This window comes from Alligator sinensis, unplaced genomic scaffold (genome assembly GCF_000455745.1).
Source record: "Alligator sinensis unplaced genomic scaffold, ASM45574v1 scaffold282_2, whole genome shotgun sequence".
Taxonomy (NCBI): Eukaryota; Metazoa; Chordata; order Crocodylia; family Alligatoridae; genus Alligator; species Alligator sinensis.
The window spans coordinates 679,442-693,294 of record NW_005841879.1 but is presented as its reverse complement, the minus strand read 5'-3'; the positions used below and the strand labels follow the sequence as shown (position 1 = coordinate 693,294).

The 13,853-nt window shown below is 40.2% G+C and overlaps 1 protein-coding gene across 4 annotated transcripts in view; it reads right to left on the bottom strand.

Moving 5' to 3' along the window:
* The window catches only part of ABCA5 (ATP binding cassette subfamily A member 5), a 63,829-nt gene that overhangs the window by 47,379 nt on the left and 2,597 nt on the right, over positions 1–13,853 (bottom strand). For 3 of the 4 annotated variants that reach the window (XM_025196250.1, XM_025196249.1, XM_006017341.2), the window contains exons 2-9: positions 11,208–11,432; positions 10,169–10,387; positions 9,429–9,542; positions 7,758–7,962; positions 6,574–6,732; positions 5,298–5,395; positions 3,176–3,405; positions 1,360–1,501 (exon numbers count right to left, since the gene is read on the bottom strand). In XM_025196250.1, the coding sequence (XP_025052035.1) occupies positions 1,360–1,501; positions 3,176–3,405; positions 5,298–5,395; positions 6,574–6,732; positions 7,758–7,962; positions 9,429–9,533 (939 nt within the window). In that variant the 5' untranslated portion in view covers positions 9,534–9,542; positions 10,169–10,387; positions 11,208–11,432. Of the gene's footprint in view, positions 1–1,359; positions 1,502–3,171; positions 3,406–5,297; positions 5,396–6,573; positions 6,733–7,757; positions 7,963–9,428; positions 9,543–10,168; positions 10,388–11,207; positions 11,433–13,853 lie in introns of those variants that run through there. The other variant, XM_025196251.1, reaches the window with a different exon arrangement.

Genomic DNA, 13,853 nt, shown 5'->3' with positions numbered 1-13,853 from the left:
GCTCCGGCAAGTGCTGGCTGCGGCTGCCCGCCCAGAGCTTGTGTGCTGGGCAGCACAGAGGTAGCGGTGGCAAACACTGCCTGGCGCAGCAAGCGAGGGGGCCGCAGCTGCTGTCGCCATACACAGCTGCTATCACCCCTCGCCTGCCCTGTGCCCAGTGCCCTGTGCTGCAGCTGCTCATAGCCTGCCTGGGGCTGCCCGTGCCTGCTTCAGAAAGCCCTGCGCGGGTTGCGAGCAGCTGCAGCACGGAGCGCTGGCCACAGGGCGGGGAACGGCTGCATTCTTCTACGCCAGGAAGGAACAGGGAAGAAGCCCAGGGAAAAGCTGAGCGTGGGGGGAGAAAAACAGCTCCTCCCCCGTCATGGCTGGTGCTCCCTGCTGCAGGCATTCGCAGCCCACGTGGGGCTGTCTGGAGCAGGCACAGGCAGCCCCAGGCAGGTTGCAAGCGGCTGCAGTGTGGGGTTGGGCACAGGGCGGGGGAGGGACCGCTTTCCCCCACCCTGCGCTCAGCTTTTCCCCGGACCACTTTTCCCCGGGCTCCTTCCCTGCCTGGGGTCCTTCCCTGCCACCCCCCCTCCCCCCCCTGCCTGAGGTTCCAGCAGGGAGCAGCCACAGGGTCCCAGGGCCCTGCTGTTGTGGGAACCCGCCAGGGCTTCCCCTGGGTCCTACTGCCCTTGGTTCCTGTCATTTTTGACAGGGACCAAGGGCAGAGAAATATTAATTTTCTAAACTTTTCAGGGGCCCCGTGGGCTGGATTGAATGGTCTGCAGGCCGTATTTTGCCCACCCCCGCTCTAAGCAACTAAGTAGTCTTTAAAACATGCCAAGGTACTTGATTAAAAAAAATAAAGTAAGAAACAAAAGATACTGCATCTGTAGAATTTCCTGCTCAAAGTGTAAGAAATAGAGTGAGCAGCTCTGTAAACTCAGGTACCAAGAGAAGGTAATGTTTGGGTTTCAGTGTGTGTGACACTGAGAAGCTCCAGAACAATGGCAGGTAAGAAAACGGAATGATCTAGTAAGGCACCCAGTTATCATACTGACTAGAGAAAATTAGCTTATTTATCCACATACCAAACTCATGTTATTCCTCCCAAAATCAGGGACTGAAAATTGGGGTGCATTTCTTAAGGAAACTAATTTTGAACAGTTTGGTTAAAAGAAAAAAAGTGTTTTCTTCATTTTGCCTTCCCAAAACCAGGTGCATGTTTTAATGAGGGGTGTGCGGTATGTGAATAAATGCAGAACACTAGAAACACATTGTCCTGAATGGGAAAGAACATGGGGTGAAAAAGTGGTAGTCATGTGCTGGAGAACTTGACTGCAATGCATCAATAGCAACACACACACACACACTTACTGAGGATATTCCATACAGGAAAAACAGAAGAAATATCACAAAGGAACTACTCAGGGGAAATAGCGAAGAGGCTGTTGCAATGACTGCCATAAGAATGGACATGACAAAAATCAAGGTTGTGTATAACAGAACCCAGGAAAGCCTAGAAAAAAGGGGGGGAAAAAAAAAACCAATGAAGATTCACAGACCAAATCATTAATAGAAACAACAACAACATTAGCTAAATTATTATACTAGTCCAGAAAGCTGTACAAAAGGACAGGCATGCAATAAGCCAGAGCCCCAGCTGAAAGAAGTGCTTTTAAGTACAAATATTATTATTCTGAGCACCACTATTTGTACTTTAATACCAACTGTAGCGAGTAGGGAAAACAACTGCTATGAATCATCTACATTTTCTAATTGGCATAATAAATTCCCTAGTAGTTGAACTGAAACAAGGTAAGTGAGAAGTATCTTTCAATAATTAAAGTAATTCTATTTAAAAATTTAATACACTTGTCGGTCCAGGACTTGGGTAAGGTAATAAAATACTCTTCTGTACAAGAAAAAAAAAAGGAGGTTAAAAAGTCAGGGAGCACTTTCCTTCACAAAGAACAGGTGCAGCCTGTGGATCTGTAATGTTTTACTTTGCTAATGACTCCACAGATTAGCTCTTTTACAATGCTTTATATTTTCAAAACATTGCATTAGACCTTCTCTAAGGCATATTACATTCATTTTAAGAATGAGCAGGGGGAGAAAATAAATAGGCTGTTCATAACGAAGGGCTTGCATCACAAAATGCTTGTAACTAGGAGTCCCCATAGAGGTCATTCACTTAGTATCTGATGAAGTAGATTGTCGCTTACAAAAGCTCCTGTCTCTCATGAACCATTTAGCCCAAAGTCAGGCAGAAAGAGGAACAAGGTGGCACCTTAGGGACAATCATGGCTAACCATCTCTCCACTGAAGCCACTGTAACGACTCAGCGGGGAAAAAAGGACCGTACTTGGTTTTACCTGAATAAAACCCTATCACAATGACCACCATTACTAAACATGCAAAACTAAGCCCCAAGTCATTTGTATCTGTATTTCCATTGCTGTGGTCCAATTAGCACAGCTGCAAACATGAACAGTTCAGAACTGCAATACATAATGCCTATCAGCATATGGAATGCAGTTTAAAAACTAAACGTATGGATTCCTGTTTTTTCAGTTTTATCACAATCATGTACTCCTAGTCTTTGGGTTGGATGAATATGGCTGATGAACTGTGAAAAAGAGATCACGTGTCCCACTAATATAAAGAGAAGTGTTACAAAGCAGAATAATACGTCATATGCATAATGCAGCACTTAACTTACTCCCATCAAATATGAAGTTTATTTTGAGAAATATTTTTATTAAATTAGAAGGATTATAGTAGTATAATATGGCATGTTTTAAATTAAATATTATTAATTGTAATTACTTTACAAAGGGGATTGACAAATGCTGAAATTAAAGTGGAACAGAGCATGGGGACTTAATAAGGAGTCTATGATGCACGGTAACTACGTATGCCTACAATTACTCTTAATAAATGACAGCTAATCTGAAGCATTTTACCCCTGAATTAAGAGAGTTAAAACGTCCATGTTAACTTGCTTCAATTCGATAATTTGCCTGCATCTACCCAGCGCCAGATTACTATTATATTATAAATATCTAGCTTAAAAAGATTTAACAGTAACATCAGAAATAAACCAAATCAAAGCAGGGCTTACTATAAATCACTATGACATAACATTTACTGTATTTTTTAGAAAAAGAAAAAAGTTATACTCACATACCAAAAGGCAGTGTCATGAAGTCCCAGTATTTTTAAAAATTCCTTCAACTTCCTCTCTTTTTCTGCCACGATGTGAATTGCCAAATAGTACCCGAAGGGAGAAAAGGCTATTACTAGGTAAATTAAAATGATTGCACGGGGAAAGTGGTCTATTTCCATAACCGCAGCCTCTCCCATAACAACAGCTTTTGTTAATTCCAGTTGTTCCCTGACTGAATGATTAGTCTTCAGCTAAGAAAATGTAAAGAAGACTTTAATTGGTTTTGCACTGAAAAATAAAATGTATTTTTAATATACTAATGTAAGCGCTACAGTTAAGTTAATGACCGGAAAGCTGTGATGAATAGGCCCACATGCTTTAAAAGAGACATGCCCTTATTTTCCCCAAATCACAGAATATCATAATCCAAAAAATAGGGAGAGAGGGAATGACTTCCTATGGGAAGATGGAGACAGCAAGTAAACAAAATACAGCGATGCCCTCTTCCTACTAAAATGAGAATTATCATACCAGGGAGCAAGAAGGAATTGGTGAAAAAAGGGCTCATAACAAATACCTAGGAACAAAGCAACAGAGTAAATCCTACTGCAGTAGAAAGCTTTTAGGTTACATAATCATTAACTTCAGCTCAGTAAGGAAAAGCTCTCTCACTGCCAGATGTAGTCCAGTGTATTAATTTCTTTTATGGGAAGCAGATGTCCCAAAGGTTTGCTTCCTGTTTCTGCTAGTTCACAGGATGACATAGCACTCATAGTGAGAAATGGCTCACCTGACGGGCTATTCACAGTGCAAACCAGAGGCAATATTCCAACTAACATAAACACACATTTGGGCTAGTTGCAAGCTAATTAATTCACACATGGACAGCAGTACAGCTATGGCATCATGGGCTGGACCAGGCTTTCTGGGACTCCAGGTAAAAGCTTGGTGGCTGAAATGTGGGCTGCCATAGCGACACTGCTATTGGACCTGAGCAGCGATCACATGCCTGGACTGCAACATAAATGTACTCTCCATCTTACAGAAAGGCTAAAATCTCATCTTGTGGTGAATGCTGCATGTTCCTCCATGAGAAATTTTAGAAAATGGTTTGGGTTTTTTTTAAATCACTACAGTCCTCAGTGATAAAACTAAGTTTTCAGCCATGCACTTTGCCAATAGCAAGAACGGCAGATACTGCCCTAGTGGTATTTTTACAGTACCCACTATATATATGTATAGTGAGTACTGAAAAGCAACCAAAAGTATTCCAATGGGATGAGTAATACTGCTTTTTAGAATCTCCAGAGGTAATTCTTGTTCTGAAAGGGTAGTATTTCATAAATACATATTCCCAGGTGTTCATGCCCTGAGGGCTTGCTGCAGGAGTTTTCTAGGCATGTAGCTTAATAAAGGTATGCAGCTTACTCTGAAGTTTAAACACAGGGATCCAACACCAGTAATGGTTTTATTTCACATAAATGTAGCCTGCATTAACTGGATAAATGCTATCTAAGAAGACTGGATCTAAATCAAATAGTTACGTATTTCTGGAGCAGAAATGCATGTTGCGGAATCAAGAACATCCCTGATTTCTTGCTAGCCAAAACTTCTAGTGCATTTATGCTTTCCATTCTCTGCCTTTAAAAATATATCAGAAGAGGACACCTGTCTTCCCAGCAACAAGCAGGACATTAAAATATTCTCTCTTGTTATGACCAAACATGTACAAATGAATGAATTCTAAATTGAAATAAACACTAACATTAACTCAGTCAAAAATTAAAGGATCAAATTTTATAACAGACTATTTATGGGACAGAATACTCTGATATAATGGGAAAAAAAGATTTTAACTTGCTACAGTACATCAAACACCATTTTGCAGCCAACTGTTGGCGAGTGTAAATATTTTAATGACAGCCAGCATATACACATAACACTCATTTAGACAAAAAAGGATTTACAAGCATGACTGCAATTCAGTTAGATGAGGAGACTGGTTTGTGTTAATAAAAGGCAAGATGTCTGATGCAAACCAATTTTAGTACACTTTATCTGTTAACAACACAAAAAAATGTATTAGACGAAATTCAAAGGATATTAACCTCTTTATTTCATTATGCTACTTATTTATATTTACCTGAATAATTGCAGCATCAATGCAAGCTTGTAGAGCTACAAATCCTGAACGCCAGTATTCAACGGATTCACATCTGTTCAATGAACTGGAACAACTGGCTATAGAAAAATCAAAGACATTTTTAAAGCACATACCTGGAGTTACTTTTTTTTTTTTTTAATAACAATGTACAAACACTAATGATTGAGGCAACTGCTTATTAATAATGCTAGAAAAACTTCAGTAAAGCCAAAAAGCATATACAAAGTAATCTCATTTGCAACACTACACTCAAAATGTCCTTTTCCAAAGTAATCATAAAGTTGGAACAGAAGTTAAGATGCTAGAAAGTCTATAGCAGCTCTGTAAAGAAGATAATGGGATATGATGAGCCACAGGCTAATCCCTCAGCCTCTCTGAGTAATGCAGGCCAGAAAAAAATTGAAAACAACTATTCTATAGTATGGATTGGAAAGCCCGCAGTGTTATTTTAATGAAAGAACATTGTGAAATATATGCAAGTATGAAAAGGATTCCAAGCCACAGAATGCTAGGTGATCTGCATATGGACACAGAAAGACAAGGAAATGAAATAGTGAGAAGTGAATTCCGTAATAGTTTCATGACAGATGGTTAACTTATGAAAAACTTATTGACACACACATACGAAGTCCAGATTTAACATTTCTCTGGTAATGCTAAAGACAAGAGAAAAAGAAGGGACAAGGTGTATCTATCTTCCAAGTGACACCTACTTCTGTTGAAGAAGCTAATTTTTAGCTCAGATGCTGAGGAGGTTGCTAGCTCTTCTTACATTTCACCCGCATTGCATTTTTCACTTTCCCAGGGAGTAGACCTCTGCATGAATTGTTGGTCCCACTGAAGGCAATGTAAACAGTCTCGTAGGCTTAATAGACAAGTTCTTCCCCCTCATCTTTTCTACACTTGTGAAGAGCTGCATAACAAATGTGCTCTATGATGTCACCAAGTTATTACCAACGCAGAAAGAAGATTATCTATTGCCTTAGTCTTCCCCAGCACCATTCATAAATACAGGGGAAAAAACCTACATTTTTTTGTGGAAAGTTCCTGATCTAAACCCCAGTCCAGCACACCACCCCAAAGAGATTTTCTTGCTTTGATACTATTTCATTGACATTATCACCATCATTGATAATGCCGCCAGGTGTTGTCACATCACACATGAGGTGGCAAAACTTTCATTTAGCATCACACGAAAACTAGGTCAAAACTTCCTAGTTCAAGTCCTTAAAAACAATTAGCACGTGCATTTTACCTCTTGATTCCATGTAAATGGAAGACATCGTGACAGCATTAGGAAATCTAAGCTGGTAGGACATGGAATCTTTGAAAACTATGCCCACAAAGTTTGATGATTTAAACATGCTAGCATCTTGTAATTCTTCTTCACTTAAATATTCCTCTGTAATTATGCCTGAAAAACAGAATATGAACGGCTGTGGGAATTAACTGGGACAGTGAAATGAAGCCAAGAGTAGACTCTATGTTCTTAGTAAATGCTAGATTATATTGATTCCATTATTTTGCTACTGATTTCCATGGAGATGACTATAAGTCTCAGCATTTGATGAACTGTTTAAGGAAGACGACACATAATAATGGAACGTGAAATCTTGCAGTTACACAGAAGGGTTTATTGCTGCCACATATCACTAAATCATAGACTGTATTAGGCAAAAGATGAATCAGCAAAATGGGATACTCAAAGAAAATAGCATTTCTTATAGTATGCCTGCTTCTCTTTCCTGTGGCAGTCATACATCAGTTTGTACCAAAGCACCACCCCAGCAAAAAATATATCCAATTGGTGGTGTTAATGAGAAGGGAATGGACGTCAATGCTAGTAGCACAGCTGTGTCAGCAGCATAACAGCAGCATAACTGACGTGTTTTGTTTTGTTTTTTTACACAAATCATGTTCAAAACCAAGTTTGTGATACAGTGCTCACCAATACCATCACTGCTACTCAAGTCACTACTTCTGTAGTAGCAACTAGGCTCCAAGACTGAAAGCTCTAACTAAAAATAGCTGTAAACTGAAACCATCTTCTTGCACTGACCCCAGGAGGCCAAGTAGAATAGCAGTCACGTACATCTATTGACTAATGCAGGGGGACAATCTTTTTTAGTCTGCTGAGGCCCAATTCTAAAACTCTCTCTGAAATAGGTAATACTTTATTGCAGTGTGACAACCTGTGAGAAAGAGTAACTTCTTTAGGAAAAGGCTACAGCATGTTACTAGTAAAGGGAAGCTCCTTTAAGATATCCAGAAAGTGATTTTCCTGTTCCTTATCTATTCTGTTCACCTTATGGACCTGATGTGTGACCGATGAAACTTGTCCTCAAGTGCAACAATCCTGCAGTTCCCAACACAATACTACACAAACAAGGATGTGAGATGAACCTGGAGAACAAAAATACATAGCTTTATAATACCTACCATCTGCAAAGAAATCAGAATCCACTTTCTGCATGATCCTTCTTGTCATATTGGTCACTGGGGTATATCCAAGAACGAAATTCACAAGCATGGAAGTGTCTAGAGAACCAAGATCTGCGTCAGGCACCGCGCCATATTTTCTATTAGGATGCATCATGCTCATTAATATTAGCCAAAATAAAAAGAATAGTGGAAACAGGATTTCCTGTACGAAAGATAACAAGACAATGATGTGAGACAATTAAGAAGAGCAATAACAGGAACTCTCACCAAAACCCGATTTATAATTTTATTTAAATTTATAATTCAATTGCAAAGTTTCTCGAATGTTCTTTGTTTTACCAATGATGGTTTTCATTTACAGTGGCTTCTGTAGCATTAGAGCATGATTTTGCTAACCTGAACCCAATAGAAGTTGAGATACAAATGAACAATCCTAACTGCTGGGAACTTATAAACCAAACATCAGTGTACCATTATGTTGTAGCCAGCAAGACTAGATGCAGCTGAAGGCAGAATTGGTTTTTCAAATTATTTCCTACATACAACATTTTAAATGTGTGTGTATGCACATATGGATGTAGCTGTGTGTGCATGTGCACAAGTGTAGAAGTTTGGATCTAGTGTTCTAGTTATATTTTGGTCCTCATACCAAGGTTATGCATACGAATACACAAAGTCATGTCATTATCAGACAGAAGATTATAGCTGTGTTTCTGGATTCTAATTCGTCCGTTCACATCCTGTGCAAAACTGAACAAGTCACTTACCTTGTCTGCAACTATAGTCCCATTAGCAACCCCTACCATCCACACCTGCATATTAGATGGCTTCATTAATTTTTTAATAGAGTACTTCAACATTCTAGGATGAATGACACAACACTCGCCCAAAGTATTATGCTATCCTCAAGGTATATCTTTGATTGCTCAAACTGGGCTTAAAAGTACTCCTGACAGGCAGTTCTATTAAGCTAAATATCCGTATCACTTAATTATTCTTGGTAAACAAAATACAAAGCCAAGTTTAGAACAGTCACTTGTGTCTATGTAAATGTGCACAACAATAAATAGTATTACTTAGTCCTGATTTGTTAGTCTGGGGTACTCAAACTTCAGCTGGCCCATGGGGCTGTCATTTGGCCCACAGGGTTTCCCTCAGGTCTGGAAATTTTGCAGGACGGGGCGGTGACAATTAACACTGCCATCACTCCTTTGTTGCCAAATTTCCAAGCCCTGAGGGGGTGCATGATCCAATCCAAGACACAGAGCCGGAGCCACACACCCGGTTAGCACCACTGACCCGCAAATTGATCCTGCACTGCTTGTCTGGCCTGCAGAGCTCAAAGGTTGGGCCCTACTATTCTATTTAACTTTCTGGAGAGTTTAACTGACAAAGGAACTGAACTTGCCATAGTGCCACATAAAGGCAGTTTGCCAGACTGTTTTCTGTATATGTTAAAAACAATAATACATTTGAGACTAAAGAATCATAAAAATGTTTCTAAAGAAGCTTATTTATTTCAAACCCTACCTCAGACGAGTCAGCTATCCCCATAAGCTGTGACAACACACACAACACCTACTTCTCTCTCTAATTCTGCCAATTCTTCCAATTTAAACCATGAAACGGACACGGGCCCAACAACCAGCAAATGAGCATCTAATTTACCTGTACACTGCTCTTTTTCGTCCTGCATTTAACAAGATAGTTCTTGAATAAGAGAGCTTTGGTTTGCCTCCATATCCCTGTCTCTTTTGGAATTTCCACAGCCATTTTCCAGGCCTGTTAAAACAATACAAAACATTTGAAGTGACAAAGTGCTGAACCTGTTAGGATTAAAAAAAATAAAACAAAAATGTGCCAGATAATTATATTGTTCTACTCCATGGGTAAGCGGCTTCCCATTGTACGTGCTAGATCTCCTATTACCGTAAGAAGCTGTCAGCACAGATTCACACTCCAGACACATTGTACAGTTATACGACTCAGATGTCAAAAAATGGGCTGCCTTCTGGCCTGGGCACTGCAATAAAGCTTTTTTGAGAAAGGCTTCTTGTTAAAGAAACTAAATCTCTATAACCCTTAGAGTTAGGAATTAACATCGCTTAAAATATAAAGCAAGGGTAAAATGATGCAGTGAGAAAGACTTGACTCTAACAAGTCTGAAGCAATACCCCCAGGTGATGTGAACCACCCTCTGTATTACAGCAGCACAGCCACTCCAAAGCCTATTGATAAAAAGACAGTGTTGTTTACTATTTCATGATGATCAAATACACAAGAACAAAGAGGGACTCATCACATTATGAAAACCATGTGATCTGCTGTTAGTACCATCTTACCAGCCTGAATTCTGGGAGACCATCAGTGCTTTCTATTTTAATAACTGGATCCCTCATTAGACTGACCTATGAGTTATATAATGCTGGTGTGCTCTGTCCTTTGAAGAAATGGATTTGAAGAGGCAGCTTCAGAGGCTTCCAAGACATACCTGGTCTAGCAACCTAAATACAAGGCTGAAGAACAGTCCTGGGTTTTAATCCCAGTTCTTGCTGTGAGGTTTTAGATAATTCAGTCTCTGTGTATCTTAATTTTTCCAACTGTGAAACAGGAATAATAATAGTTACCTGCATAAACAAAAATATTCTGAGAATTAGTTTATGTTTGTGTACCACTTTGAAGAAATAAACTATGCTAAATAAATACCATAATCATCCCTTTCTCCTTGGTCCCATGGTGGGTTAAAACATGAGGTGACACAGAACCCTCGGATGGAATTTTAAGTAAGTAACTTAGATCAGCAGCCTCCTATTTATGGCACTATAGATTCATAGCATGTCGGTCCTCAGACAGAAGGCTGGAAAGGGCTGGGACAATGCCAGAAAGGCAAAAACCTTGCCATTTCTACACAGGGGAATCAACTCAATTTTCTAACCATTTCTTTAGGAAAAAAAGAACGCCATGGGCAGCTGGTCTTACCCCAAGTGCATACCATAAATGTCTGTCATATCAAGGTGCTTTGTCATTCCTAAGACTCTATACCAGACATCAGTACAGATTTTGTATGAGAAACAATTCATAATGATATACTAAGTGTATAGTCCATACACTATCATACTATTATTGTAATAAGCATAGGTAAATATTTTTGGTTGCTGTACATTCAAAGCATAGGCAACAACACCCATTTACTCTCCTAACTTCTAGACAGACATCTGGCTGTTTACAGCTCCTATGCTGCATCATTATCACATGGAAGTTTACTTTCTACAATGCAGAGATCATCTGATCAAGATAACACGCTCCATTAAGCTGAAGCTGGCTTATTACTATAAATGTACAGTGGCACTGAAACATTTAGTAAAATGATCTATTCATAGGCAGACATTCATGTCACATTACTACAAGGGGAGCGTGGGGAGGCAAAATTAAAAAATCCATGCTCACTACTTATTTAGGCTCCACTCTTGAATTCAAATATATCCAGGCTTTTGTACAGTGCTTCATCGACTTCACTGGGTTTCCAGGTGAGCATAAAGGTCCACCCATGCAGAACCAGTTCCTTAAAAGGTCAAATTTTTTTAAATCCAGAAAGGTCAGTTTCATAGACAGATTCCATCCACAGTCAAAGAAAATAATCCTTCGTCCTGTTCCATTCAAGTGCTTCTAGGTCTTAAAAGAAAACAAAAACAAAACAAAACAAATTATTTAAATATCAACCCACGTTAATAATTAATTCCTAGGGGAAAAGCAAGCAGATTTAATTTCTCTGGAGATTTTCAAGTCAACCACCTTAAAACGAATGAAAATATACAGTGCTGTGACAAGATAGAAATGCAGCTGCTGTTTACAGATTGTGATGTGAAAATGAATTTGTCTCTTCACACAACATGCATTCATTAGCGTATGCATTTTCACTGTTTGACATTCAGGAACAGAATTAAAAGGACGCACTGCAAAAACTATCGGGTCTCATAAGCACTTACACATACAAGTAGGCCCAGAGACTTGCACCCTGTAAGAGCTACCACTACATTGCCCCCCCCCCTTTATATTTTACTGGTTTAAGATGCATAACAATAGAGCCTATAGTTTCGCAGCATGCAATTAGCTAGCTAGGTTGTTATTTACGGTTAGTTTTCACCTTTTCCTACCCAGTAAAAATAATTTCCATGCATTCAACACAATGCATCCATGCACCGATTCACTCCAATCCATTACAGATTCACAGAAACATCCCTTCAAAATAAATAAATAAAATAGCATTCGTTTACTTCCTATTATTAAATGTAGTAAGATGCTCTCAGGATGACTGAATTTCACTTTCCTGAGACTATAGAAGGACCAGGCTACACCCTGGTGGAAAAATGCAAATTTTCAGCCATCCACCAACAGGACTATGAATATGAATATGCACGATGAAGAAAAAAAATGCATCCGCTGTCAAGACATTTATATGACTAGCCCAAATAAATGCTATTTTTATACGATTAGCTTAAGTAAATAAATATTTGTACTAATTTAATCCTATTTGGGATGAAATAAATATTTCTCATTTAAAAATTATGTCTATTTTTATGTCTACTTTTAACCTAAGTAAACATAAATGGAAAGGCTCTTTGCCAACAAACGTCCTTTACAACCATAGCCACTTCCTTACAGTCATCACCGATAAGAGAAGTGGTTTCAAAGCAAGACCACCTGCGGGTATTTCAACCAAAGCACTCCCGGGGAAAATGATCCTTTTCCCAGTTTCTTGCCATGGATGGCATACAGACGCTTATTTCAACACAGCAAAACAACAGCCATCGTGCTTAGATGGACAGCAAAGCTACCAGGCACCATTTTTCTTGAAGTATGTCTGCTAGGACGATCATCCTAGAAGCTAGTCCGGTTGTCTTTGGTTTCATATCAATAGAGGACAACCGGACTGTCCTCTATGATGGCCACCCTATGCTAGAGACTTGACCTCTGCCCTCTATTGATATGAAACCGGATGCCTTGATGTCCTCTATTTTTCTCTTGAAAAATAATCTCGAAGAGAAAAATAAAGGACATAAAGGTGTCCTGTTTCGTATCAATCAACGACGGAAGTCAAGTCTCTATCGTAGGGTGGCCATCATTGAGGACAGTCCAGTTGTCCTCTACTGACACCAAACCCAATGCCTTTATGTGTCCTGTTCTTCTCTTCATGATTATTTTCTCTTCGAGATTATTTTTCAAGAGAAAAATCAGAGGACTTCAAGGCGCCGGGTTAGAGAGTAGAAGACAACCAAGCTGTCCTCAATGACGGCCGCCCTAATGTCTGCCCGTGACCTTTCCACACCAAACGTCGCATCCAAACTTCAACCTCGTTCCTTAACGCTGAAAAGGAAAGTAACGGGTGAGCCGAAAGTGGCTCGTCATGAGAAAAACAGGATATAACGTTGTCCGGTTTTGTATCAATAGAAGACAGAGGACAACGGGCTGTCCTCAATGACAACGAGACTTCACCTCCGTCCTCTATTGATACCAAACCCGACGCCTTTACGTCCTCTATTTTTCTCTTCAAGATTATTTTCCAAGAGAAAAACAGAGGACATCAAGGTGTCCGGTTTCGTATCCACAGAGGACAAGCGGGCTGTCCTCAACGACAGCCGCCCTAACGTCACGTCGACCCACGACCCGTCCACACGAAACGCCGCATCCGAACTTGACCTCTGCCCTCGATCGATACCAAACCCGACGCTTTTATGTCCTCTATTTTTCTCTTCAAGATTATTTTCCAAGAGAAAACTAGAGGCGCCCGGCTTGGTACCAACAGCAGACAGACGTCGGGTGCTCAAGGACAGACAGTCCAGACACGAACCCCGACGCCTTTATAGCCTCTATTTTCCTCGTCAAAGATGACTGTCTCTTCAAGGCTGTTTTCCCAAGAGAAAAAGGGAGGACGTGGAGCGTTTGGTACGCAGGGAGGACCCTTCCCACCCCAACGCCGACCTGGCTGCCTCGCGCTGGCGGGGTTGGGGAGAGTGGGGCGAGCCTGGAGGGATCGCAAGCAGCAGCCGAGTGGCAAAGCAAGACGGGCAGATGCGTTTCGCCCCCACTCCTCCT